This window comes from Copadichromis virginalis, linkage group LG11, assembly GCF_057382275.1.
Source record: "Copadichromis virginalis isolate Kocher_CV1m ecotype Utaka linkage group LG11, C_Virginalis_male_GT1.1, whole genome shotgun sequence".
Lineage (NCBI taxonomy): Eukaryota > Metazoa > Chordata > Actinopteri > Cichliformes > Cichlidae > Copadichromis > Copadichromis virginalis.
Window position 1 is genome coordinate 39662456 of NC_140628.1, and position 26725 is coordinate 39689180.

The following is a 26725-nucleotide window of genomic DNA, read 5'->3' on the forward strand; positions in this document are numbered from 1 at the left end:
GACACAGGAAATCATTCCTGCCTGTGGCCATCTCCCTGTACAACGCATCCACTTAACACACTGTTTGCTGCTACAACTACACATGTTTCTTTTCCAAATATTTATTTATGAGTGACTTATGTATGTATGTATGTATATATATATATGTATATATTGTACTATTCTTAGTTAGTGTATTGTCTGTCTTGTCTTAATGTTGGTTTAAAATGGAGCACTGTAACAAAAAATAATTTCCCCCAGGGATCAATAAAGTATTCTGATTCTGATTCTGATTAAACAAATATGTAAGACCTCTTTCTTCCATTTGTGCAACATCTCTAAAGTTAGAAATATCCTGTCTCAGAGTGACGCTGAAAAACTAGCTCATGCATTTATTACTTCCAGGAACGCTTCACGAATTTGCGTGTCATCCTTGCGCAGGGGCCATGCTAATCTTCTCTGTATCGTTCCAATTTTAGTATATGTGCTACCGAAGTAACACACATTACTTCCAGGCTGGACGACTGTAATTCATTATTATCAGGAAGTCCTAAAAACTCCCTGAAAAGCCTTCAGCTAATCCAAAATGCTGCAGCAAGAGTCCGGACAGGGACTACAAAGAGAGAGCAGATTTCTCCTGTTTTGGCTTCCTGTTAAATCCAGAATTCAAAATCCTGCTCCTCACATACAAGGTCTTAAATAATCAGGCCCCATCTTATCTTAATGACCTTGTAGTACCATATCACCCTATTAGAGCACTTCGCTCTCGCACTGCAGGCCTACTTGTTGTTCCTAGAGTATTTAAAAGTAGAATGGGAGGCAGAGCCTTCAGTTTTCAGGCCCCTCTTCTGTGGAACCAGCTTCAGTTTGGATTCAGGAGACAGACACTATCTCTACTTTCAAGATTAGGCTTCAAACTTTCCTTTTTGCTAAAGCATATAGTTAGGGCTGGACCAGGTGACCCTGAATCCTCCCTTAGTCATGCTGCAATAGACGTAGGCTGCCGGGGGATTCCCATGATGCATTGAGTTTTTCCTTTCCAGTCACCTTTCTCACTCACTATGTGTTAACAGACCTCTCTGCATTGAATCATATCTGTTATTAATCTCTGTCTCTCTTCCACAGCATGTCTTTATCCTGTCTTCCTTCTCTCACCCCAACCGGTCGCAGCAGATGGCCCCGCCCCTCCCTGAGCCTGGTTCTGCTGGAGGTTTCTTCCTGTTAAAAGGGAGTTTTTCCTTCCCACTGTCGCCAAAGTGCTGCTCATAGGGGGTCATATGATTGTTGGGTTTTTCTCTGTACCTATGAAGCGCCTTGAGGCGACTTTTGTTGTGATTTGGCGCTATATGAATAAAATTGAATTGAATTGAATTGAATTGAATTGAATATAGATGGGTTAGCTTAACTGATGATGACTGCTGTGGAAAAATAAAGTGTCAGCTCTTCGGTTCCCATTCTGTGGGTAGTGTCTCTGTTCCACAGCAGGGACCTTAGTTCCCAAAGACATGCAGACTGTCATCTTTCCTCGTGTCAGAGACGCCTTTAAGGAAGGAGATCCGTAGACATTATTGTGTATATGAATGTGTGCAGACGTTTGTCTAAAGCTTACAGTCAGTGGGGTGTTTGTTGTGAAGTCTGGAGCCTCCAAGTGGAAGAAAAGACACATCACAGTCTGTGTGAGGGTGGCCTTTATTATCAGGAGAGAAACTTTGAATCATGTTTACTGGTTCATCATTCGACGGGATCCCAGGTGGCAGTTATCAGAGAGTAAGTTGTAGTTGGGTCCTCCAGCACTCACGAAGTCTGAAACTGTCTTTGAACCCTGGAATTCTCTAGAACTGACAGGCTGCAGACAAAAACGAGACAGAAGGTCAGAAAGAATCAAAAGTAAATGTTTGGATTAAAACTCTCACTGAAAGTTTCACGTCAACACAAATTCCAAGAAGAATCAGCGTGCAGGAAATAAAGTGTCTGTTTGTAATCGGGAGTCTGCAGGATCTCGTTTTGGTTTGTTTTTGCCAAACATCTCCTTTTCACTTTGGTCTGGTTCCAATGGTTTCTGTTGGCCACCAGTATACACACCAGCAACGAGCTGAAGGTATTTACTTTTTTTGTCTGTTTTTCCTGACTGTTTGTGGACTTGTTGAACACAATAGAGCCACGTTTCAGAGTTTATGATTAGACTGTAATTAAATGGACATGCTGGTTGTATGTTTGAAGTTTACCCTCCAGGCCGAGCTCATGTGTCGAGCATCAGTCACGACCGTCTGAGAGGATAATCCGAATCCGCCTCCTTTATGGATCAGCCACTGAGAGCCATCATCTAGCGTCACCCTACAAAAGAACGAGAGGTTTGAAGATGCTGCTCTTTGATTTTCACGTTGACGGCTGTCAGAACAATGTTTGTTATTCCAGCACATGTGACGTGTCGACCTCAGTTGGTCTAACACATCTGCTTGCTTTCTGCACAATGAAATCACAACAGCACAGTGATCAGAACGATGCATTTAAGGGTTTCAGCTGTTTGTACAAACTGGAATATGCATTAAAAAAGCTCCACTGTTGTCTTAATGGAACAGTATGATGTTTGTGCCGCCATCCAAAGAAAACATCTGGAGCTTTATTGAATACAAAAATACGACAAACACAAACAAGCACAGGAAACTGTGACTCTGCAGTAACAGTCTCCTCAGTTCCCACACTTACAGTGCCAAACGGCACAGAGGGAACATTTTTGTTTGTTATGTTTCAGAATTAAAGTCAAAATAACTAAAGATCTTCAAAAGCATTGAGATTATTGGTTTCAACTTCTGTTTGTTTGTGGAAATGTTTCTGTGTTCAGTGTGGACCGACCGAACCCCGGAGTGGCTGAGTGGTCCCAGTATAACTGACGTCCCCTCCAGCGGCCTCTTCATCCTCTCAGCCGTCGTCACCGGCGAGTTGTAGAGACGGGTCAGGTCCTGACCGGACCGGTCGTAGTTGTAGTTGCTGTACCCGGCTGACAGAAGGAAACAGGAGGTTTATTGAAACTATGCTCTACAAACATCACGCAGCACCACTGCGAGCGGCTTTAAGCCACACGGCGCTTAAACAAATGAAATACTCACGGCCGGACGAGGCGTCCACAGTCAGAGCCAGCAGGGTCAGCGCAGAGAGCAGCGCTTTGAGGGAAGCCATCGCGGGTTTGTCTCAGTCACAGACGTGCAGCTGAAGTTTTATAGTCCTGACAGCGTGATGGTCTCCCCTCTGCGCTCGTGTTTGTCTCTTGGCAGACGAGCTGGGATTTCCACACTGCTGATGGCAAACAGCAGTTTTCATCATCAGCAGGTCATCGCAGCACTCTGCAGAGAATCAGTTTTCTGTGAGCTGCAGTTCCTCCTTGATGGGCCTCAGACATCCAAAGGGCATGAGCGATTACTGGGCTAATCATTTATTTATGTTCCTGTTTTATTCATTGATTTACTGTCTGAAGTCCACCTCAGCTGCAGGTTATAAACACCATGAACATTTTTCCTTTTGTGAGGAGCTCCTGAATCTTCCTCAGTCATAAGGAGCCCAGGCCTTCACTGCCAGAGGAACTCGGGCTGTTCCCACAGAGTCATCCCCTCCGTGTCCATGTCAGCCCGACAGTTAGAGCAGCTTTGAAGTCTGAAAGGACTCGGGCTGGATCAATGAGCTGCGAGCTTTTGGGGTGTGAACGAGATGTCTGTGAAGGTTCTCAGTCATCCAGGTCATCGTAGTCAAAGGAGCTTGCAAAGAAAAGCGTCTGGACTTCTTTAAGTTACTTGAAGACGTTTCACCTCTCATCCGAGAAGCTTCTTCAGTTCTAAGGTCAAATGGTGGAGAGTCCCAGATATAAACCTAGTGGGAGTTTCCCCCCACAGAGGGACAAAAGGACCCCCTGATGATCCTCTAATCGCCTGAGCCAAGGTGTGAAACTGGGTGTGGGTCCCAATCAGCCAGAGTTTCGGGTGTGTTCATTGTGAAACCTGGCCCCACCTTATCATGTGAATTCCTGAGGTCAGATGGCCCAGGATGTGAGTGGGCGTTAAGGCGTCTGGGAAGGATCTCAAAACTGGATTATAGATGGCAGAGAGTTGGTGTCATAAACCCCGCCTCTGTTCAAAGATGGTCGCTCACAGTGGACATAGATGGCTTCTTTCACTCCTCTTTCAAACCATCTGTCCTCTCTGTCCAAAATGTGAACATTGGCATCCTCGAAAGAGTGACCTTTGACCTTTAGATGCAGATGGACAGCTGAGTCTTGTCCTGTGGAGGTGGCTCTTCTATGTTGTGCCATGCGCTTGTGAAGTGGCTGTTTGGTCTCTCCAATGTAGAGGTCTGGGCATTCCTCGCTGCACTGTACAGCAAACACCACATTGTTCAGTCTGTGTTTTGGCGTTTTGTCTTTCGGGTGAACCAGTTTGTGTCTGAGCGTGTTGCTGGGTCTGAAATGCACCGGGATGTCTCCAAGCACGACACAGCACACAACACAGAAGAGCCACCTCCACAGGACAAGACTCAGCAGTCCATCTGCATCTAAAGGTCAAAGGTCACTCTTTCGAGGATGCCAACGTTCACATTTTGGACAGAGAGGACAGATGGTTTGAAAGAGGAGTGAAAGAAGCATCTATGTCCACTGTGAGCGACCATCTTTGAACAGAGGCGGGGTTTACGACACCAACTCTCTGCCATCTATAATCCAGTTTTGAGATCCTTCCCAGACGCCTTAACGCCCACTCACATCCTGGACCATCTGACCTCAGGAATTCACATGATAAGGTGGGGCCAGGTTTCACAATGAACTCACCCGAAACTCTGGCTGATTGGGACCCACACCCAGTTTCACACCTTGGCTCAGGCGATTAGAGGATCATCAGGGGTCCTTTTGTCCCTCTGTGGGGGGAAACTCCCACTAGGTTTATATCTGGGACTCTCCACCATTTGACCTTAGAACTGAAGAAGCTTCTCGGATGAGAGGTGAAACGTCTTCAAGTAACTTAAAGAAGTCCAGACGCTTTTCTTTGCAAGCTCCTTTGACTACGATGTGAACGAGAGTTTGTAAGTGAATTTCGATGCACTCGTTTGGGTAAAACTGCTTCTACAGTCACCTGCAGTGTAGCTAAACTCTCCTCACCAGCTTAGCTGCAGCCGTCCCGTCCAAAGCTCAACGTTCATGCTGGATGGCGTAACTTCAAAATTTCCTGAGCTGCCAAAAAGCAAACAAACAACCTCCACAAAGCTTCTGTCCCAAATAATTATCCCTAATTTTCTGCTCACAGGTTTAAACAGGAGTCAGTAGGTTATAAGAGCTTCAGAGTAAAGCAGTGTGTATGGGGCTGATGTGCACGCTGCACAAAGATCAGAAACAATGCAAACCCAGCTCACAGGGAAAGGAATCGTTTTTCTACGAACGATTGTTGCAGGGAACCCACTGTCCTGTCTGGCAGTGTGGAAATCAGAATTGTTGTCTGAAGGCCAAACAAAATGCTCAACACGTACATTTTCCCAAGTGGACCATGATGGCATTTACTATAATGGATAATAGATTTAATCTGTTGATATTCAAAGATCTGTTCTTGTTAACCCCATGATGTCCAACTAATCTGTGCAACGGCATAAAGTCTGTTCCTTTGAATATATGTTCCAAGGATTTAATTCCTTTAAAACTCCATTCTGGAAGTTGTTCATATTATTGTTCCTTAGTGTGTCAGGACTGTTCCAGATGTTTGTATGTTTGCATGTGATCAATGAAGACCCAGTGATTTTTAGAAACTCCCAGCATACTGTCAGAGAGGAGCTGATGTTGATGCTTTTAAAGCAAACATGTCATTTTATGTTTCAATGAGTAGTACGTCCGAAATGCCTGTTCTGTCTCTAGACAGGGATCATCTACGGGGGCATCTTTTAACATTCCTCAGATGTATCGTAGCCTGTTGGCTAAGAAGTCTCCCGTTGAAATAAGTTGACATAACATAAAACTTAAAACTGAACACTGCGGTTTTCGTCCTAGTCGTGGAACATTTGGAGAAGGCGTTCGACTGTGTCCCTCGGAGTATCCTGTGGGAGGTGCTTCAGGAGTATGTGGTGTCTGGCCTGTAGCTTCGGGAACATTTGATCCTTATGCAGCCGTTGCAGGAGCTTGGTCTGCATAGTTGGCAGTGTGTCAGACTCATTTCTGGTGGGTGTTGGACTCCACCAGGGCTGCCCTTTGTCACAGATTCTGTTAAGAATTTTTATGGAGAGAATTTCTAGGTGTAGCCAAGTGGTGGAAGGTTTCCACTTGGGTGGTCTCAGGATCTCAGATGCCAGCTTCAGTTTGGATTCAGGAGACAGACACTATCTCTACTTTCAAGATTAGGCTTCAAACTTTCCTTTTTGCTAAAGCATATAGTTAGGGCTGGACCAGGTGACCCTGAATCCTCCCTTAGTTATGCTGCAATAGACGTAGGCTGCCGGGGGATTCCCATGATGCATTGAGTTTTTCCTTTCCAGTCACCTTTCTCACTCACTATGTGTTAACAGACCTCTCTGCATTGAATCATATCTGTTATTAATCTCTGTCTCTCTTCCACAGCATGTCTTTATCCTGTCTTCCTTCTCTCTCCCCAACCAATCACAGCAGATGGCCCCGCCCCTCCCTGAGCCTGGTTCTGCTGGAGGTTTCTTCCTGTTAAAAGGGAGTTTTTCCTTCCCACTGTCGCCAAAGTGCTTGCTCATAGGGGGTCATATGATTGTTGGGTTTTTCTCTGTATCTATGAAGCGCCTTGAGGCGACTTTTGTTGTGATTTGGCGCTATATAAATAAAATTGAATTGAATTTTTTGGAGATGATGTGGTTCTGTTTGTGGTTCTGTTCAGGTGATGACCTTCGGCTTGCACTGGAGTGGTTCACAGCCAAGTGTGAAGGGGTGGGAATGAGAATCAGCACCTCTAAATCTGTGGCCATGGTCCTCAGCTCGAAAAGGGTGGAGTGCTCTTGGTAGTGACCGAAAGAACAAGATCACGGATACAAGATGTGGAAATGAGCTTCCTCCAAAGGGTGGCTGGCCTCTTCCTTAGAGATAGGGGGAGGAGTTCAGCCATTCGGGAGGGGCTCAGAGTAGAGCCGCTGCTCCTCTACATCGAAAGGAGCCAGTTGAGGTGGTTCGGGCATCTGATGAGGATGGGGCAGCAGGCCCAGGACACGCTGGAGAGATTATATCTCTCTTCTGGCCTGGGAACATCTTGGTGTTCCCCCGGAAAGGCTGGAGAGGGAGGTCTGGGCTTCTCTGCTTAGGCTGCTGTCCCTGTGACCTGGCCTGAATGAGCCCAAGAAAATGGATGGAACTTAAAAGGAGTAAGTATAATAGTCACTTTTTCAGTTTAGCAAAACTCGATATTTATTGTTTACTTTTGTAATCTTTTTAAATTAAGCAAAAGTCAAACATAAACTTCTGATGGTCGGTGATGTTTCTTTAAATAAGACGACTGTCAAGTTTGGCACAGAACCGTGTTCTGTTGTTCATCAACACTTACCTGAAAACACGTGGAGGTAAGAAACACGGTGCTGTTACAGATGTGCTACCATCTTTTCCTGCACCGGTCCAGATACAGATTCAGTGTTCATCAATGGATCCACCCCGTTCCACTCCCTCTGCCCTGCCTCCACCTCTCTGGTGGTGGGTGCATCCTACAGAGGTGGTGTGAATCTGCTGGGACCTGCTCCTGTTAGCAGCGATGTGATCACGCTGTGATTGTCCCTGTTAAACACCAGATCGCTGGCAAACAAAACTTTTATCTTAAATGACTTTTCATGTTGTCAGAACTCGAATTTATATTCCTGACAGAAACTCGGCTTCGACCTGGTGAGTCTTCTTGTTTCTCAGAACTCCTTCCTCCCGATTGGTCACTTCTCATCTCTCTGGTAAAGGTGGAGGTCTAGCTTCAATATTTAAAAATGAATTTCACTGTTGGGAACTTTCACCTGTTTTCTACCCCAGCTGTGACTGAACTCCCTCAGAGCTGCACTGTGGTGGATCATCCATTGAAATGCTTTAAGGATATTAATCTTGATTTTGCTGACTTGCTGGGGAGTCTTATAATAACAATAATAACAATAAACTTTATTTATAAAGCACACTTAAAAACCAAGGGTATGCCAAGGTGCTTAACAAGTAAGATAGAGAATAGGAGGAGGATAATAGAAATAGGACCAAGACCTATTTTTCAAATTGTCAATACTTTCAAGATGAACTGTGGACTGATTCTCTGACTCTGATTATAAGATGAAACTCTTATAATCAGAGACGGAGCCGATAATACGTGTTTGCGTGGGTTCCCTCTGGGTACTCCGGCTTCCTCCCACCGTCCAAAGACATGCAGCTTGTGGGGATAGGTTAATTGGATAATCCAAATTGCCACTAGGTGTGAATGTGAGTGTGAATGGTTGTCTGTCCTTGTGTGTTAGCCCTGCGACAGACTGGCGACCTGTCCAGGGTGTACCCTGCCTCTCGCCCTATGACAGCTGGGATAGGCTCCAGCGCCCCCCGCGACCCTGAAAAGGATAAGCGGAAGCGAATGGATGGATGGATGGATGGATGTAATGAGTAATATTCTAAATTGAATACGGTACTTTATGGGCAGCCAATGTAGGCTAGCTAGAACAGGAGTAATAGGGCAAATGGTAAATGGCCTGTATTTATATAGCGCTTTACTAGTCCCTAAGGACCCCAAAGCGCTTTAGATATCCAGTCATCCACCCATTCACGCACACATTCACACACTGGTGATGGCAAAGTTTCCTGGTACCAGTCAAGAGGCGGGCTGCTGCATTTTGGACTGTTTGCAGTCTAAGAAGAAGAGAAGAGGGAAGACCGTAGTACAAAGAGTTACAATGATCCAGGATATGACCATGTTTTAATTGTTGGTGATTTAAAAGGCCTTCCTCGCCCTTATTGACACTCAGTGGGTGAGCGAGCCAACTCATGGAAAAGGTCACACACTCGATCTGGTGCTGTCAAACGGCCTGAATGTTTGAAATCAAAGACTGTGGGATCATTTCCCTATGATGTTTAATATGATGTTGTGTAATCAGTGTTGGGGAGTAACGGAATACATGTACCGCCGTTACGTATTTAAAATACAAAATATGAGTAACTGTATTCCGTTACAGTTACCGTTTAAAAAGGTGGTATTCAGAATACAGTTACTTTGTTGAAATAAATGGATTACACTGCGGTACTTTCCTGTTTCATATTGTCGCGGGTCAGGACTGTTTGGGTTTGTTTGACAGCTACGTTCTGTTGTTCCAGGCGGCAGCGTTACGGTTGCCATGGTTACAGGGCGACGCTCTCTCTCTCTGCGACTGTGTGTTTCCTGGGTGAGAGAGCGCCTTTTCGTTGTTGTTGTTGTTGTGCTAAGCTAACAGGCAGAATGCTACAAGCATAGCTCTAAAGAATGTAGCATCATGGGCAGTGTAGTCCGTGCTGCAGGGAGAATGGACTGCCATACACGTTATGTGTCTGTGAGCGCGAGGAGGGAGAAAAAGGGGAGTGGAAAGGTACGAGTTGTCATCGAGGAAAAACGGGAGCTGGAAGCATGTAAATATAATAATAACCACTGCAGCCAAGAAGAGTGCCTGACGAGCCCAGTTGTAAGTAAGCTATTAAGACTCGACTGTACACCGTGTTCGTGTTTTCCTCCGAAAACAATAAGTTCTGTTGGAGCAGTCTTTCAACGCCTCTCTCTGTCTCAAAGTTGACCCACACAACAAAGTAAAGCTATTTTTCGGCTACGAGCCGACAGGCACCCCGCCGTATTAGTCAGAGGTCCCTTTACTACAGTTCGGAGTCGCGGACCTTCAGTAATAGTAATAAATCACACAGCAATAGTACATTCACGTTGTTGTAAAAAGCATGATAATATATTAAGTAATCCAAAGTATTCAGAATACGTTACTGTCATTGAGTAACGTAACGGAATACGTTACAGAATACATTTTGGGGCATGTATTCTGTATTCTGTAATGGAATACATTTTAAAAGTAACCTTCCCAACACTGTGTGTAATCCGGAGTTGAACAGCGAGTCAGTTAAATGCATTGACCGCTGTTCACTTTTCCTTTCATTATCTCTGCTCTTTACGATGCCAGCCTACCCATTAAAGAGCTAATCTGTAACCCTAACGTACTCTAGGATGAGGGACTCTGCTGCTCCACTCAGGACTAAACGCAGTAAATCATCAACCTTGGCTGAAATAACCCACCTACACTCTCAGTCGTCACACAGAGAGAAAGTAGAAGAAGGACAAACTCCAGGTGTCTTCGGGCATCCTACACGACTACTTATCAAAATATCAGGTCACTTTTAAAGCTGCAAAATCTGCTTTTCTGTCCAACGTCCTTTCTACCAACACTCACAAGCCCCGAGTTCTCTTTAATATTGGTAATTAACCCTGGTGCCACTGTTCCTACAGAGGCACCTAGATCCACCTTCTAAGTGCTCTACTGTTTTTCAGCAGTTTGAGTCTGGGACTTTCATTGTCTTACAGGAAGTAATCAATGAATTGATATGGGCTCAAATTGTGATCATAAATATTTTGTACTTGTAAATCAGGATTTGTGTGTGTAAAAAGAATTTGTGTGGACTTAGCCAAAAAAATCTGTGTGAAACTCTGCACTCAAGTTTCAAGTTACAAGTACGAATTTTGACCCTATTTTTCTTCCTTTCATCTGATTGGCCAATGTCATGTCAATCACAAATTTAACTATCCAATCAGAGAACAGGTGGATTTGGCTATTGGAGGGGTGTTTCATGGAGCTTCAGGTCTTTGAAGGGAATAAATGCCCTTTTACATGCCAGCCCAGCGTTTTCTTTCATCACCACGAAGGAAAACAGTCTGTGGTCGTCCGAGTTTGGTGATTTTTGTGTCACAGGTCTGCGTGTTTAATACAGGGACTTCCACAGCCTTTTCAACAGCGCTGCGAACCTCAGGGGGGCAGTGTTGTGGAAATGACAGTCTTCACTAGTGGGGATACTTACAAAGCTTTCTTCATTATGAATTAGCATACATGTTTTTATTGAACATTTGAAGAACCAGCAAAAAAACCAGAAACTCTTGTAGAGGACATAAAGTTAGAGATAGAAACGACAAGGAGCAGGTGCATCTAGTGCAGGTAGAGCTGCTGCAAAAACCCACAGAGCCCAGCAGCCAGCGCAACAAATTCTGGATCCTTTGCTTTTAGTTAGCAGTTAGCATTAGCAGCACATGCTGCGTCCGATGTGAAAGGACTTTTATGCTGCGCACTGTGACTCACAGCAATGGTAAATGGCCTGTATTTATATAGCGCTTTACTAGTCCCTAAGGACCCCAAACTTCGTACTTGTAACTTGAAACTTGAGTGCAGAGTTTCACACGTATTTTTTTGGCTAAGTCCACACACAAATGTTTTTTACACATACAAATCCTGATTTACAAGTACAAAATATTTATGACCACAATTTGAGCCCATAAATTAAGACCTTCCAATTCCCCTCACGATGTCCTCCCTTCCCACCTTTTCAAGGAAGCTCTTCATGTTACTGGGGCTAGTATTTTACTTTTAATTAATGCTTCCTTGTCATTAGGTTGTGTACCAGCTGCTTTCAAACATGCTGTTGTGCAAACCAAAAAAAAACAAAAATCTGGATCCAAATGTTCTTTCTAATTACAGGCCAATTTTGGAAACTCCTAAATTTTGGAAGAGGTTGTTTTCAGGCACTTTGTGACATTTCTGAAGAGTTCCAGTCTGGTTTTAAATCTCGTCACAGTGCTGAGACGGCACCTTTACGAGTTTGTATTGACCTTCTTTTTACTGTTGGCTCAGGTTGTTCTGCTGTTTTAGTCCTTTCAGGTTTGGCTGAGCCTTTGACACAGTTGATGATGACATTCATTTATTGTGACTTGAACACGTTGTTGGTCTTGAGTCACAGTTTTATGATGGTTTAAATCATACCTGTCAGAGCAGTCTTTTTCTGTTGCTATTAGAGAATACTCCTCCTAGTGTGGTGTACCACCTCCTGCTTGTCATCATTCCCAGACTGCAAGGAATTTCAGAGTGTTTTTAAATCGCTCTTAGAAATTAGATAAGAAAGTGTCCACAGGTGAGAAGATCTGTTTTTATCAGCTACCTGAAATTGCCAAGACGAAGCCTCATCTTTCTCTTAAAGGTTTAGAAAAACATATTCATGCCTTCATCACCTCTGCAGCTCTCTTTATTTGAGCGTTGAACACTTAGTCCGAAATGCAGCTGCTTGTCTTTTAACAGCTGTTAGAAGTCATGATCACATCACTCCAGTTTCATATGAAGTGGCTGCATTATTAGCTTATTACCTGGTAGCTAACGGTGCCACGAGAGAAAATGAGCGACATCAAGAAAAGAAGCAAAATCTGGAACCGTTTCAATTTCATTAACAGCAGGCAGAGTGTAGAGTCTGCAAGAAAAGGATATCATAGAGAGCCACAAACAACCTGCGCAGGCACCTGAGAGCTGTCCACCCATCAGTGCAAGGGGAAGATAAAACACAGTCAGTTGAGTGTGATATCAATGAAGGTGCCAGTGTGTCAACTGCTGCTGCTGCATCTGGAGCATCTTGCAGTACACACCACAACCACCTAAACCAACCCAGAGCTCTATGAGACCCAGCAAGACAGAACTCAGCTGATAAAGACCTGCAAACATGACTGCACTTTATTTCCAACTATTTTCAGTTGCGGATGTTAAAGGATTCAGAAAAAATATTCATTTTGTGGATAATTTTATATTGTTGTTGATAATAAATTAACTAAAGCAACAAAACAACCTGAAGAGCCGGTTGTGAGCTGAAAGAGCCGGCTCCCTAAACCCCCCAGAATTCCCATCACTAGTGCCGGTGTTTCCAGATGAGTCTTCAATCCCGCCCACTCACATTTCAAAATTATCAACTGCAGACGAGTGGGCGGAGCTTCATATCTGACAGGAAATTACCTCACTTCTTTATTAGAAGAAAAGAAAATTTGAAAACATTTTAAATGTAAATAAAACACTCACATTTTTTAAATGCCCAACAAATTCATTATTTTTAAATGAAATTGTTTTTTTAAATGTTTAAAATGTTTATGTAATGTTTGAAAGAGGAAATAAAAACAACAACAAAGCAATGAAACAAAAACGTCGAGGCCATTTTACTTTTATTCCTTTGTCTCCTCAGAATCAGTCCAGCTGTTATGTCAGACTAATGTCTTTATGTTTGGGGTCAAACTGACCTGAAACCTTCCAAACATGACTGCCATATCATTTAAATAAATCAGTAAATTAACTTAATTTTTTAAGTAGCAGGTACTTAATATGCAAAATAGTTGAACTTGTTTAAAAATAATAAGTTAAATTAAACTTAAATTGAACAAAATGCAAAATGAACTAAATGTTTTTTAAAAATCAAGTTTACATTACTTAATTTATTTAAGTACTTTGGGCGTTTGGGTTCACAGTGCGGTGGTCGTGGCACTCCCAGATGGCAGCAGCCTCCCCAACACACCACAAACACCAAGGTTAAAATATTTGCAGGTGATTTGAATGTTCTGGCTGATTTGTGTAAGCGCAGCATAAAGTCTCATATTTCTTTCCCAAGGAGGTCAAAGTTGCAGCTTCCTGCCATCAGGTGTACAATGAGTTATTGTGCTGATCGACAAAGACTTCCTGGCTGCCGAACAGGCTGGAGCTGCTGGAGCTGACGCCACCGATCGCGGGCAGGTAGGAATGATGGAGGATGGGCAGCTGGACCGACAGGCGGCGCCGCATGCTGACAGAAATCACAGACAGGAAGAGAAGCAGTAAAACTTCTTCCACTTCAAATATTCACGCGCCTCTAATGTGTCATTTTTCTGTTAAATACATTTATTAAGGACACTGATTGGCTTAAGTTTATATTTATGCAAGAAAACTGCACTGAAATTTGGAAAATGTCATTATTCACAGAAATATGTTCATCTTCAGATGAGGACTGGGCGCTGTGGGAATGCGACTAAGTAACCCCAGCAGAAGGGGTTACATGAAGGGGATCTCTGGAATATTTGATACCCGACATGCAAACTGACGGTGAAACATCTGGTAACTCGGTGTACAGACATCGGCAAGATGTAAACGCTGTCACAAGTAGAGGTCGATAAGGTACAACACAAATTCTACAGCAAGGGGGAGCCAGTGTTCACAGAGATGCTTGATGAACAGTCACAAGGAGTAGCATCGAGAAGGAAACTAGAGGCCAGGATCAAGGTAGAACGGAGCAATTTCGTCAGCTATCAGAGCTGCAGAAAGGTGTGATGAAGAAAAGGACACCTAAGAAGTACAGCAAGCAGTCCATACCTGAGGCCTTGGAAACTGCCAAGCAAAGACTCACAGCTTTGGCTAAAGCGGTGCGCCAGAGAGATGGAAAGCAGGAGAATAAACCAGCTGTTCTCCACAGACCCGTCCAAGGTGTACTCTCAGTGGCAAGGGACCAATATGAGAACAACACCACCGAGGCTGGAGACGGAGCAATACTGGAAGAGTATATGGGTGAAGGACGCAGAACATAACAAGAAGGCCTTAGTGGATCTAAGAGCAGAGCATGGCAACCTCCCTGAACAGGGACCAGTAACCATCACAGTGGCAGACATACCAAAAAGGGTCTCCAGTATGATGAGTTGGACATGACAGACACCTATACTGGCGAAAGAAGCTGACTGCACTCCATTAGCATCAATTAGCACAAACGAACTGCTTGCTAATCAATGAGAGACGCCTGGAATGGCTAACTGAAGGCGGGACACTCCTGATGCCAAAGGAGCCCAGAAGGAACTGGCCCATCCAACTACCGGCCAATAACCTGACTCAGGACCATGTGGAAGAACCTGCGAGGCATCATAGTGGATGAACAGACACATGGCTCAATACGTGGATGGAGAAACACCAGCTACTAGCAGACCGAGCAGTCACCCAAGACTGCAAGACCAGACTGACCAACCTGTGCACTGCCTTGGTTTGACTTCAAGAAGGCCTATGACTCAATGCCCCTCACTGCCTAATGCCAACACCTGTACAAGATCAACAGGACCCTGAGAGCCTTCATCAGGAACTCAATGGGGATGTGGCGTACAACACTAGAGGCCAACTCCAAGCCCATAGCACAAGTTACCATCAAGTGCGGGATCTACCAAGGAGATGCTCTGTCCCCACTGCTGTTCTGCATAGGCCTGAACCCCCTCAGTGAGATCATTAACAAGACTGGCTACGGATACCGACTATGGAACGGAGCAGTTGTCAGCCACCTCCTGTACATGGATGACATCAAGCTGTATGCCAAGAGTGAACGAGACATCGATTCACTGATCCACACTACCAGGCTATACAGCAATGACATTGGAATGTCGTTCGGACTGGAGAAGTGTAGTCGGATGGTAACAAAGAGAGGGAAGATACTCTAAACTTCCAGAAGTGCAATCCCATAGACATAGAGGACAGCTACAAGTACCTGGGCATCCCACAGGTAGATGGGAACCATGAAGAGGCCGCTAGGAAAGCTGCAACTACCAAGTTCCTGCAGAGGGTCAGGCAGGTCCTGAAATAGACGCCACTAACATCAAAACAAGGAAGCTCCTCACCATGCGTGGAGGGTTTCACCCTAAAGCCAGCACCCTGAGGCTGTACGCTAAGTGAAAAGAAGGACATGGAGGCAGTAAGCGTCACTACCACAGGATGAGACAACTAGCATACACAAGTAAATCAGGAAGATGGCCCCAACCGACCGCGTGCTCAGTGAGCCAAGATCCTGTGGGACTTCCAGATAATGTCAATGTAATTACACATGAGCAAGAAAATGTTTGCTATGTTTCCCTCAGGTTTTTTGTGTGTTGGACTCACTGTTCGGGTGAGTTGATGTCTTTCAGGGTCGAAGCTTCGCTCTCGCTGTTTCTGTTTTTCGCACAGATCTGAGCTTCATGAGTCACTGATCCGATTTCGGCTGCTTCACGGGAAAAATGCTTTTATGTACTTATCAGGAATCACACACTGACAGAGTACATATGTTTAACTCTCAGAGCGAGTGATGATTACCGTGTTTGTCTCTCATCAGACGCTGAAACGTCCCCGATGTCTCAGAAAGCTCCATTCTGATGATTTCTATTTCCACATCCAGCTGCAAACAAACAAACCACACACGTAAAAATGCACATCTGGGAATAAAACATTAAAATCCAACCAATATTTAATGAAGCGCAGACAGCGACAGAGACAGACTGTCTCAGTGAAGCTCCATTTAAGTAGTTAAACACGCTTAAGCCTATAATTTGCTATAGCTCCGCCTCTCTACTCCACCACAGTGAGTTTTAAATAACAGATCAAAGTCCAGATGTTCAACTTTAATTTAAGGAATTAAAAAAAAAACTTTGCATGAACTGTTTAGTAATTAGAGACATTTTCTTACACCGATCTCTGTTTTCAGAGGCAGTGCAGGTTCTTCCTGCAGCACCTTCAGCTGGTTTGTGTGTCTCTGCCTTCATTTTTGTATTTAATAACTCTACTGCACTAAGAACATCTGGATGACTTGCATATGGAAGAAAACCCCATTTCATGCCGTGAGAAACTCTTGGGTTGCTTTGTGCAGTTTGATTTGCTCGTTATCCACGTGCACTGTGAAGCTCTGTGTGAATGTGAGCAGAGAGTTCAGCCCACTGCTTCGGTCACATCAGCAGTAATCAGCAGTGAGCTGGCTCCAGGCAGCCATGCATGCCCGTATCATCACGCTGCCTCCGCCATCGTGAGTGTAACCAGCCTTTTGCAGCTTGCTGTGAACTTCATGAAGCTGTTTCCTGCTTGTAGACTCGGACAATGACACGCCACCTCTTTCAAAGTGTTCTTGGCTTGGTTACATTTTGTGATGTTTGTGTATGAAAGCGATAAAATACTATTTCAACACTTTGAATAAACATCAGTGATTTTATCTGCTTCATTTCCCCTGACATAACAGGATCAAAGTGAAGCTGCTCATTGGTCCAGTAAAGTTTAACTCTCAGCGTGAGTGACTGTGTATAAACAGTTTAAGCAATATTTGAAACCCCTTGAATTCAAAGTGGAAGCCTGCACTTCACTCACGTCTTCATTATTAGATTTAAAATCCACGTGTGGTAGAAGTTTTTGATAGTTTTGATTGTGTACAGATGCAAAACGACAAAAACTGTCTTTGTCCAACTAATTATGGATCTAAGTGGAGAAAAAGCTCGCCAAATCTTCAAACTACATCAAATTTAATTTGAAGGAAGGAAAAACAGGCGTCGGTTATAAAACTGTTCCTTCTGTGTTGTGCTTCTATTCTCTCGCTGCAGCTGACTGTTCACAAAGGCAGGTGTAACGCTTCACCTGTGCACTTTCACTCCTGAGCTGCTGATTCAACCTGCTCAGCTGATCTTCATCTTCCTGTGCAGCATCACCCTGCAGCCCGGACGCCCGCTGCAGGCCGCCGCCGCTCCAGCACACAAACACAATCTGCAAGTAGACAAAGGTCAGTCATCATCGTTCATGTGTGATGAAGGAGGAGCCACGAAAACAGCGGTGTCTGCATCTGTCTGCGACCTAACAGCTGACTGCCCTTCAGCCTGTCATGGCCTCCTGTTGGGTAACATTTGCTCATTGCCATAGAAAACAAGCAAGAGTCCAACACGCAGCATCGGTCCTGCCAGATGTGCAGCATCTGTTGGTGTGACCTAAACTGCGGACATCTCTCGATCGTGAGTCTTTTACCCTCAGCGGGTTTGCGTTTGACTCAAAGTCTAAATGAAAGAATGAAAATACGAGGCGTGACGCTGACCTTCGGTCCAAACCACCCGCTCAGGATGAAGAGGTTGCAGCAGAGGATGAGGATGCTGCTCACACAGAACTGAACTGGAGGATTGTGGGACATCAGCAGCGATCCCGACACTCCTGACACGCTGAACGCCGTCAGGGCAAACGTGCTCAGCGCCAGGTGTTTGCCGCTGCCCGCCGGCTCGTTGACCTCTGCGGTCCAGATGTTCAGGGCCAGGAAACATCCGAGAAGCTGAAGACAAAACATCAGGTTTTATCAAAGCGCAGAAATCCAGTGACCCTCATGATGAGCTGCTGATGCTCTGATCCTGCAGCTCTGTCTTGGATGGACTCTGTTAAACTTGGATCACAGCTGCCATAAAAATCTGGTTTCAATCAGCTGATGATTAACAGTTTTAAAACTGGAAAAGTTACAACATTACTGATATTAGAGCATCTTTGTTATTTTTGTTCTGAAACTTATCACAAAACAAACTCAAACTGAGAAATCTGTGAGATCACAATCACTGATTGGTTTTCTAATTGATTATCAATAAATCAAACCTCTAATTTGTCACACATGTCTCAAAACCAATTACATGGATGCTAATTTATAAAATTCACATTTTAAATATCAGCATAAAAATATTTATTTGCTTTTTTTAAATATATACTACTTGCCCAGGACGAAGTCTATTTTTATGGCATGTGATGAACAGTATGGCCGCATGGGGGTGCTAATGAGGCTACAAACTGTTTTCTTCTTGCTCATTTTTCAGTGAACTGTGCATGTGTTTTAACGTCCAGGAATAGAAATGTTGATGTTAGGAAACTTATGTTCTTATATTTAAAAAAAAAACAATTTGTTTTTTTTTTATTATAAATCTTATTTATTGTGATGCTAAAGAGGCTCTGCAAAGATAAAGAAGAAAATAAATAGAGGTAGGACGGCTCAAAAAAGGACTTCTTCCATCTGCAACAATTTATATTTGGTGCTAAGGCTCTGTTCATTGTACATGAGAAGCAGAGGTGGTAAAAAAGAGCAGGAGAGTGGTCCATACAGGGTGTGCCTGTATTATTATTATTATTAATAATAATAATAGTAGTTCTTAAAGATTGCAACTTGGCCTAAACTGCAGCGTAACATCAGATATTTGATAAGGACTTTGAGTCTGACCAGCAGAGGTGCTTTGTATCCATAGACCACAGTGAGCCACAGCTCCATGTTAACACTGCTGCAGCGTTCAGAGTACGGCCGGATGATGACGTCCTCCTCAGCAGCGTCGCCCTGAAAGACCAGAACAGTTGGTTTGCGTCAGTCCACACAAACAAATGATCTTCAGTTTACATCTGCAGCAGGGGCCAGGGTCCACTCAGCAGCAGTAAGGGTGGATATGGATGGATGGACAGATTTCTCAAAGCAGTAAAACAGTAAATATATTTTTATTTCTAATTTTCACTAAATCACTGACTGATAAACAATAGTGGTGATGAAAGCTCAGATGCATTTCCCATCAGCCCCTTTGCTGTGATTTACAGTAAATATTTGCATTTAAAGACCTCTGTGTTGTGCTGAAGCACCACCCATCTGAGGGGGTCCAGGATTTGCCAGGAGGTTAAAACAAGCGTGTCCACCAGGAATAACCAGAATAGGACGCAGCCTGCTGACGGCGCTCGACTCTGCTGTGGGACGTACAGAGAAACAATCAGAAACAAGACTTCAGGGATTTCATAGTTTTATAGTCTGAGGCTCACAGGAGTTCAGAAACTACGAGCAGACTGTAGCAGCTGATTTACCTTCTGATTGATGCTGGACACCGAGTAGACCCTCCACGTTTTAGTGAAGAGCGCAGCGAAGCCCACAGTGTGCCCCACGGCGAGAGTCCACAGACGGACCTGCAGGACCCAGAATATCATTTATCATCTCTCACAGTTAGTGAAACCTCCAGCAATCATAAACTGCAGTTCATCTAACATCCAGCAGAGGCAGGAGTGAGGCCAGGTACGCCCCCACCCTCCCACAGTTTAAGGTGTGAATGTGAGGTGAATGGTTGTGTGTCTCTGTGTGCGACAGACTGGCGACCAGTTCAGGGTGTGCCTGCTGGGATGGATGGATAGACAGATATTAAGGAGGAATTTTCATAATTGATTATGATTATTAAATATTTCAAGGAGCCCCGTTCACACATCACAACATACTTTAATCCTTTTTGCATCACCCTGAGCTAAAAACTGCTCTGCGTGTCTTTGTGATTGAGTTAAACTCTCTGGTAAAAACTCCAAACCACGAATACTCGATTTTTCCAGCCTCATGCTGTTTCTGGGACAGAGCTGTGTGTTTTCAGTTCGCGGTCGCCGTGTAAGACTCAGGTCAGGCGGAACTCACAGAACAAAGAACCCCAAACATCCAGTCCGACAGCGAGGCTTCGTCCAGGCCGGAGAACAGCACCGAGGAGGAGGAGAGCAGGACGCCCAGCAGGAGCAGCTCGTCCTGGGATGCACCGCCCGAGCCGAGCCGCCTGCGGGCAGAGGGCGCTCAGTTTCTCACTGTTTGCTGTAACGTGTCGGTGAACTTACAGACGTCGTACCGGCGTTTGTGGTTGACGATGACGAAGAAAAGGACGATCAGAGCGATGATGACGGTCACACCGGCAGCCGATGATATGACGATGTACAGGCGGAGGCTGATGTGACGGTGCTGCAGAAGGACAGCAGGCTGGTCTGTAGCTGGTCCTGGACCTGCAGCATCAGCACATCTGATCAGTGTTTATCTTTGGTTCATCGTCACCGAGCAGCAGGTCGGCTTTAACGGTGCAATTCACCGCAGCTTTACAGCAAAAACAAACGGTTTACAGCTCATTTTAACTCTTCATCTCTTCCAGTTTTGATGCCTTTCAAAATAAAATGTAAGTTTAGTTTCTGACCTTTGAACCTGAGCAGGTGGTGCATCAGGCGGAGTTGTTGGGTGCTGGTATTGAACTCCCCCACCAGGACACCACTGCTGACTGAGCACACACACACATCATGGATTCATCACTGACTGACGGTGATATAGCACGAAATCATTGTTTACATCAAATTAACTTTGGGATCTTTGGCACCTTGAAACTGGAGCAGCTCGATCGACGCCATTCTCTCCCCGTTCCGAAAGAAAACCGGACCCTGAAAGCACAAACATGTTCACGGTGAGGCGCACACCGGGAAAAAGGAGAGCTGGTCTTCAAGCCTTTCAGCTGGACGTCTACGCTCTGTTTTGAAAGGCCTGATGACCACGTGTGGTCAGTGACGCTCGTTACTGTGTGTCTGCTCACTGTGACTCCTTCGAACCGCGTGCTCCTCACGGCCTCCAGCAACATCCTCGCCACCTCCTCCTCGCTGACCGTCACGTTCCTCCGAGGGCTGTATTTCTCTTTCTGTTTCGCCGCCTGCGTCGCCTGGCTCAGAGCTTTGGCAACGACCCAAACGGCATCATAGGCGAAGGAGTGCAGCGAGCTGACCTCTGACCCCTCCTGGATCAGCTGCCTGAGATAGGAGTCCTGGTAGTCCTGAGGAGTCTGCAGGACAAGGCCACCATTAAAGGACCTGCTTTATTCTAAGGATGATCAAAAGTCCAAAAGTTGTCCTTTGATTAAAGCTCAGTTTGGTTCTTCTCTGTGAAGAGTGCTATATCTAAATAAAAGTTATTATATTTGCATTATTATTACTAGTATTTCAGGCTAACTCTCCATCTGTCCTGCACAGATTCGGGGGGCTGCGAGGAACCTGAAGCCGTAACCTGCAGTTCCACTAATGACCACTTGAGGCCGACTTTGAGTGAGTCAGTGCCCATAAATTTGACTCCCATGTTTTTGGCTTCATTTGTAGATGAAACCCTCACAGTCTGTAGGTTCAGTTTGCTGAAAAGCTCCTCCCTCGTATCCCAGTGTAATCATTTCTCGCTCCAACAGCCAAAAAGCATCAGTGGGGCCATCTTTTGTACCCAGTGTGAGGGAGAGCAGTGGCCTAAAGCCGCTGCCTGTGGCTCTACAAGCCTGACTGTTGCATGTTTGTTTCAAACTGTTTCTGACCCGTCCAGAGACTCCCGGCGTGTTGGCGTTGCCGAGCTCTCGGACCTGCAGTCGGATGGACCCGTCTGCCGCCACCAGGAGGTTGTTGGCCGTACAGCCAGAAAACTTCCACCCCAGCCTCCACCCAGCTGCTCCTCCGCCAGCTACGAGCCACTGGTACCGAGCTCCAAACAGGTTCAGTCTGTACGCCTGAGGAAACAAGACAACAGGCTCGTATTATCCACCAGGTCAGGTCCGTGTCCATCACAGGCTTCTACGCTAAAATCTGGAAAAGCCAGAAATGTTATTACAGAAACCCTGGAAGATTAAAAGGCCCTTAAAGTGTGTCCACATACTTTTGGCTCTGTAGAGTACTTACACAGCAGAACACCTCAGACACAGACTCATCTTCCAGCTGTGCGATGATGATGCGAACGTCCTCATCCTTCAAAATAAGAGCGAGTAATAATCCTTGAGTTTGGGATGAGGCTCAGCTGCTTTGACGGCACTAAGAGACTGAAGTGAGCAAAAGTAAAGGGACGCCTGTACCTTCAGTTTCTTCAGGCGGCCGCAGACGTCTCCAGAGAGGCTTTCTGCGACGGCGACGTGAACGCCGGCTCTCAGCAGCTGTCTGATCAGATCCTTCTTCATCTGCACAAATAAAAGTAGTCGGACGTCTCACAGCTGCTTCGTCATGAGGCTGTTATTCCCTAACATTCACAGACCCGTCCCTCTCCTTCATTGTACTGTGAGTACTTCATAAGTGAAAAAACTGCAAGTTCACTTTAAGCCTTAAAGGTTTCCTCAGAGTTCAGATTCCTTCAACTTAAATCGGCCGGTTAGTTTGACCCACATTGAAAATAAGAAACAACATAAAAGGCAGAAGAGACGAAGTACTCACACGTGAATCTGAAAACAAAGAATTTCTTTCTTTAAAAACACGACTAAGATTGTTTTATTATCCACCCCTCCTACTCTGCTGCAGTGGCAGAGCTCATCGTGCTCTCCTGGCTCCTGCTTTTAGATTTTAGTGCAGCTACGATTCAGAGAAATGAAATAAATATAAGAGGCACTGATGATGTTGGTTAAGTCCACGATATCAGAGTTTCATGAAAATCTTCATTATTTCAGAGTCACCATTGTAGACTGTATATAAAAGATGGACATGGCTATTGTGACGTCGGCCCCTGGTTACAACAGCCTGTCTCTGAAGGTTCAGCTGTTTTCATCATTGAGATCTTAGATTTTCTAGGTGGAGGTGAGAGGCCGTGTCCTCCGGCCTCTCACCTCCACCTCGCGCGCTCTCACGGTAAAGGATTGGTAACCAGAATGCAACGCCGCATTAATTCCAGCCCTCCTGACTCTTAGGAGAACCAGCAGGTCATCAGAAAGATGTTCAGTGAGGTCAGAGATCAGGTGCACAGTAGTTTCATGTTCTCACGGTAAACGCGCCCCCTGCTGGGCATTAGAAAGAGTGCATGCTTAAGGCTGAAGCTACGCCCCACGTTCACCTCGGAGAGTCTGGGTCCTTCCTGCGTGACCACGCCGACTCTGGTCCACTTGTAGCGCTGCAGCAGCTTCACGGCGGCCTGGTTCAGCGCTCGGTCTGACGGCACCGTGCTGAAAAGGTTTCTGTACAACTTCCTGTTGGACAGGCCGGGAGCCGAGGCCGCAAAAGACACCTGGGAAAGCAGAAGTTACCTGTCATATACACGGCTGCATTACGTCACCACTGTGAGGCTGAGGTCAGCACCTGCACCAGGCCGAGCGCCGGAAGAGCGCGAGCGATGAGCGCCGTTACAGGTGGACACACCCCTCCAAACAGCAGCAGGTACTTCGGCCCCGCCCACATGGCATCAAACAGGGCTTTGAGCGCTTTAGCAGGGTCGCACTGGAAGACAGGTGAGAATAGATGTGACACGGGGTCGAGTTCATACATGTTTCAGCTGCGAGAACATGGAGCAGCCTCAGAGGTTCAACGGAAACATCATTCAGCTTTGCAGCACCACCTGTGCCAGGTGTAGGCTTCCAACAATGGACCTGGATATGACCTGAAATATTTTTAGAAGTCCAAAAAGGTTGATTCTGTTCATGTGGACGTCTTCAAACACTTCATCATCACCCAAGTTCCTCAGTCTCAGCTGACCGCAGGTTCTACTGAGTGTCCGCGTCAGCGTGATGGCTGTGAGGTCACTTCCTTTATCATTAATAAGCACATTTTCATGGCCACTGGTCAAAGGTCACGAGCAGCGCTCGCAGATAGCTGGCGAACGGCTCCAGTAACATCACTGAAAACGTCCAGATGAACAGAATTACTTTTGGGACGTCCTCACCTGGATGACGCATCAAGAAACTCTTTGGATAACTTTTCCTTTTCCGTTCAGATCTTTTAGTTGTTTGTTCATTACATGCATGTGGTCGCTTTAGAGTCCACATCTGAAAAACGTGCATGTTTGATAGTTTCAAAGATACGAGGCTGAGAGTAAAATCTGCTGCTACGGATCTATTTTTGGTGTATTTATTTATTGATTTCTGTTTTGCTTTGCAGTGTGAAATTCTGCAGTGAAAGAAAAAGAGAATAATAACAGACGTATTTGTTCCAACACGGGAAAAAAGATCAGTTAGAAAATTGCCCATATTTAATAGCCTTTGCAGATAAATAAACACGGGCACAGCTTCGGAGTGAAGCTAACGCTTAACCTCCTTTATCTTTAACTTTCTTTATATGACCAGCAGATGGCGACTCATCTAATTACATAGACGTTTATGAGCTCTGAGCTCAGTAACACTTTCCTGGTCTAAAACACGCTTTTTTAAATTATTGTCCCATTAGAGTTTAAAAAGGACCAGAGAGCAGGAGCTGGAGCCTGGTGAGCACGTGCTGTTGCTCAATCATCTCGTCTGGTTTCAAGAAGCTAAAGCAGTTTTTAGAACAGAGTTGTGCCCCCATAGAGGCAGCGAATCAACGGGTCTGAGACCCACCTGTGAGTCCAGCCGCTGGAGCTGGATCTCGTAGTTCCCCAGCGGTGGCGGTTGTTTCTTTAGGTCCTGCAGAGCCAGTCTTACAGCCGGAGCCACGTCTGCCGTCAGATTCTCTCCGCCCAACCTGGAGCTTCCCGGCATCAGCCACAGCATGGGCAGAGGGTGCCGACCCTGAGCCGGCTCCAGCCCCATCGTCAGCCAGAAGACCAGGAGCAACCCCAACCCCTCCTGTACCCGTCCAAACCGGCCCATTCCCCACTCCGGCCGCAGACGGCTGCAGGAAAACGGAGTAATCCTCTTGTGCTGTGAGCAGCTGAGAGGCTGAGGAGGCCGACCGAAGAGATAAAAGGATCAAGAGCAACACAAGATGCCACCGGGATCACCAGCAGACTGCTCTCTCACACGCACACACACACACGCACACACACACACACACACGCACACACGCACACACACACGCACACACACACACACGCACACACACGCACACACACACACACACGCACACACACACACACGCACACACACGCACGCACGCACACACACACACACACACGCACACACAATCACACACACACACACGCACACACACACACACACGCACACACACACACACGCACACACACGCACGCACGCACACACACACACACGCACACACACACACGCACACACACACACGCAGAAACACACACACACAGCTTCAAGCCTGCATGCTGAACTCAGGGAGGCAGATTCAAAGGCTTGTATGGAGAACAGCAGAGTTCAACAAGCTCAGTTTCTCTTTGAATCCACTTCCTGTTTGGTTCTGTGGTCCCGGGTCAGTGTCACTTCCTGTCCCCGCCCTCTTTAGTTTCACTTTTGTTCAGTTACCTGGTCAGCATACACACCTGCCCGGCAGCTGCATGTCGGCACTCCTTATGTGCCATCATGTGACCCGGTTTCGTCACCATGCCGACCGCCTCCACCTGCTCGGCTCCTGCTTTGGATTAAAGATTTGGATTTTGTAAATCTGTAAAGGAGACGACAGCTGGCCAACCTCCTGAGATGACCTCCAGGCTTTGGTCCTCCATTCAATTCCAGTACCTTTATTTATAAAACACCAAATCCCAGCAACAGTTACCAGGGCCGGTGTCCTGCAGGTTTGAGATCTGACCCTGGGTCAACACACCTGCATGACACGATTAGTTCATTACCAGACCTCTGAAGAACTTCAAGACATGCTGAGGAGGTCGTTTAGCCGTTTAAACCAGCTGACACATCTAAAACCTGCAGGACGCTGGCCCTCGAGTTCCCCACCAAGTAAGGAAACCAGAGGGCTGCAGCTCCTCGGGGGAGGACGGATCAGTAAGTCTAGTGCAGAGTCCACAACCCATGCTGTGTTTTTGTCACTTCCTGCAGATGCAGCACTTATTGAAAACCCTAAAATCACCTGTTTTGTAAGGTTTCGATCACTGAACAAAGTATGTGTGTGCGACCTGGGCTGCCTGTGGGATCAAACATCCAAAGCACTGACTGAACTCAGTTTTCTCTGGAAATCCAAGTAATGAAGTCCAATAAAAAAGCTCCCTGTGAGAGCCAGTTTGATGTGAGCACTGACATTTTGTGGGTTCAGCACTTACACACACTGTGTGTGTTTGTGTGAGTGTGTGTGAGAGTGTGTGTGTGTGTGTGTGAGAGTGTGTGAGTGTGTGTGAGAGTGTGTGTGTGTGTGAGAGTGTGTGTGTGTGTGTGAGAGTGTGTGTGTGTGTGTGAGTGTGTGTGAGTGTGAGTGAGAGAGAGAGAGAGGTGGCAGGAAACTGTTGTTAAAGACGCAGCGATCAGGCGGCTCGTCTCCAGCTGGTCAGCCTCACGTGTCTGAACGCTCTCGTCTGACACACTAATGTGGAAGCTCCACGCTGAGAGCA

The 26725-nt window shown here is 45.7% G+C and overlaps 2 protein-coding genes and 1 non-coding gene across 5 annotated transcripts; all 3 read right to left on the minus strand.

Annotated features, from left to right (window-relative positions):
• Positions 1-375: 375 nt before the first annotated feature.
• On the minus strand, positions 376-481 carry LOC146699515 (U6 spliceosomal RNA). The gene has a single exon (XR_014923070.1). It is a non-coding gene; the product is annotated as a U6 spliceosomal RNA (small nuclear RNA).
• A 1169-nt stretch (positions 482-1650) lies between these two features.
• On the minus strand, positions 1651-3326 carry LOC146699516 (uncharacterized). Its single transcript, XM_085472489.1, has 4 exons — positions 3087-3326; positions 2833-2977; positions 2205-2313; positions 1651-1825 (listed from the first exon to the last, which is right to left on the minus strand). The coding sequence occupies exons 1-4, from the start codon at positions 3154-3156 to the stop codon at positions 1700-1702; spliced, it is 450 nt and encodes a 149-aa protein (XP_085328615.1). The 5' UTR covers positions 3157-3326; the 3' UTR covers positions 1651-1699.
• A 9823-nt stretch (positions 3327-13149) lies between these two features.
• LOC146699517 (gamma-aminobutyric acid type B receptor subunit 2-like) lies at positions 13150-25073 on the minus strand. 3 transcript variants are annotated; one of them, XM_085472490.1, is made up of 19 exons: positions 24822-25073; positions 23593-23730; positions 23351-23521; positions 22389-22490; positions 22219-22284; positions 21861-22049; positions 21105-21347; positions 20895-20955; positions 20718-20798; positions 20382-20532; positions 20180-20312; positions 19591-19689; positions 19354-19473; positions 18971-19081; positions 17819-18046; positions 17371-17496; positions 16069-16150; positions 15877-15979; positions 13150-13777 (listed from the first exon to the last, which is right to left on the minus strand). In XM_085472490.1, the coding sequence occupies exons 1-19, from the start codon at positions 25071-25073 to the stop codon at positions 13633-13635; spliced, it is 2601 nt and encodes an 866-aa protein (XP_085328616.1). In that variant the 3' UTR covers positions 13150-13632. The 3 variants fall into 3 exon arrangements, with proteins under 3 accessions (XP_085328616.1, XP_085328617.1, XP_085328618.1); XM_085472491.1 differs by having other exon boundaries at positions 15877-15976; positions 19354-19476; XM_085472492.1 differs by having other exon boundaries at positions 19354-19476; positions 24822-25013.
• Between the last annotated feature and the right edge of the window lie 1652 nt (positions 25074-26725).

Excerpts from the sequence above, each read along its gene's own strand:
- LOC146699516 (XM_085472489.1), bottom strand. The coding sequence starts at position 3,156 with ATGGCTTCCCTCAAAGCGCTGCTCTCTGCGCTGACCCTGCTGGCTCTG. Across the intron at positions 2,978-3,086 it reads TGTGGACGCCTCGTCCGGCC|CCGGGTACAGCAACTACAAC; the intron begins GTGAGTATTTCA and ends TCCTTCTGTCAG. Across the intron at positions 2,314-2,832 it reads CTCAGCCACTCCGGGGTTCG|GGTGACGCTAGATGATGGCT; the intron begins GTCGGTCCACAC and ends GTTCTTTTGTAG.
- LOC146699517 (XM_085472490.1), bottom strand. The coding sequence starts at position 25,073 with ATGGGCCGGTTTGGACGGGTACAGGAGGGGTTGGGGTTGCTCCTGGTC. Across the intron at positions 20,533-20,717 it reads CCACCTGCTCAGGTTCAAAG|GTCCAGGACCAGCTACAGAC; the intron begins GTCAGAAACTAA and ends CTGATGCTGCAG. Across the intron at positions 16,151-17,370 it reads TCAGGAGTGAAAGTGCACAG|CTGGATGTGGAAATAGAAAT; the intron begins GTGAAGCGTTAC and ends GTTTGTTTGCAG.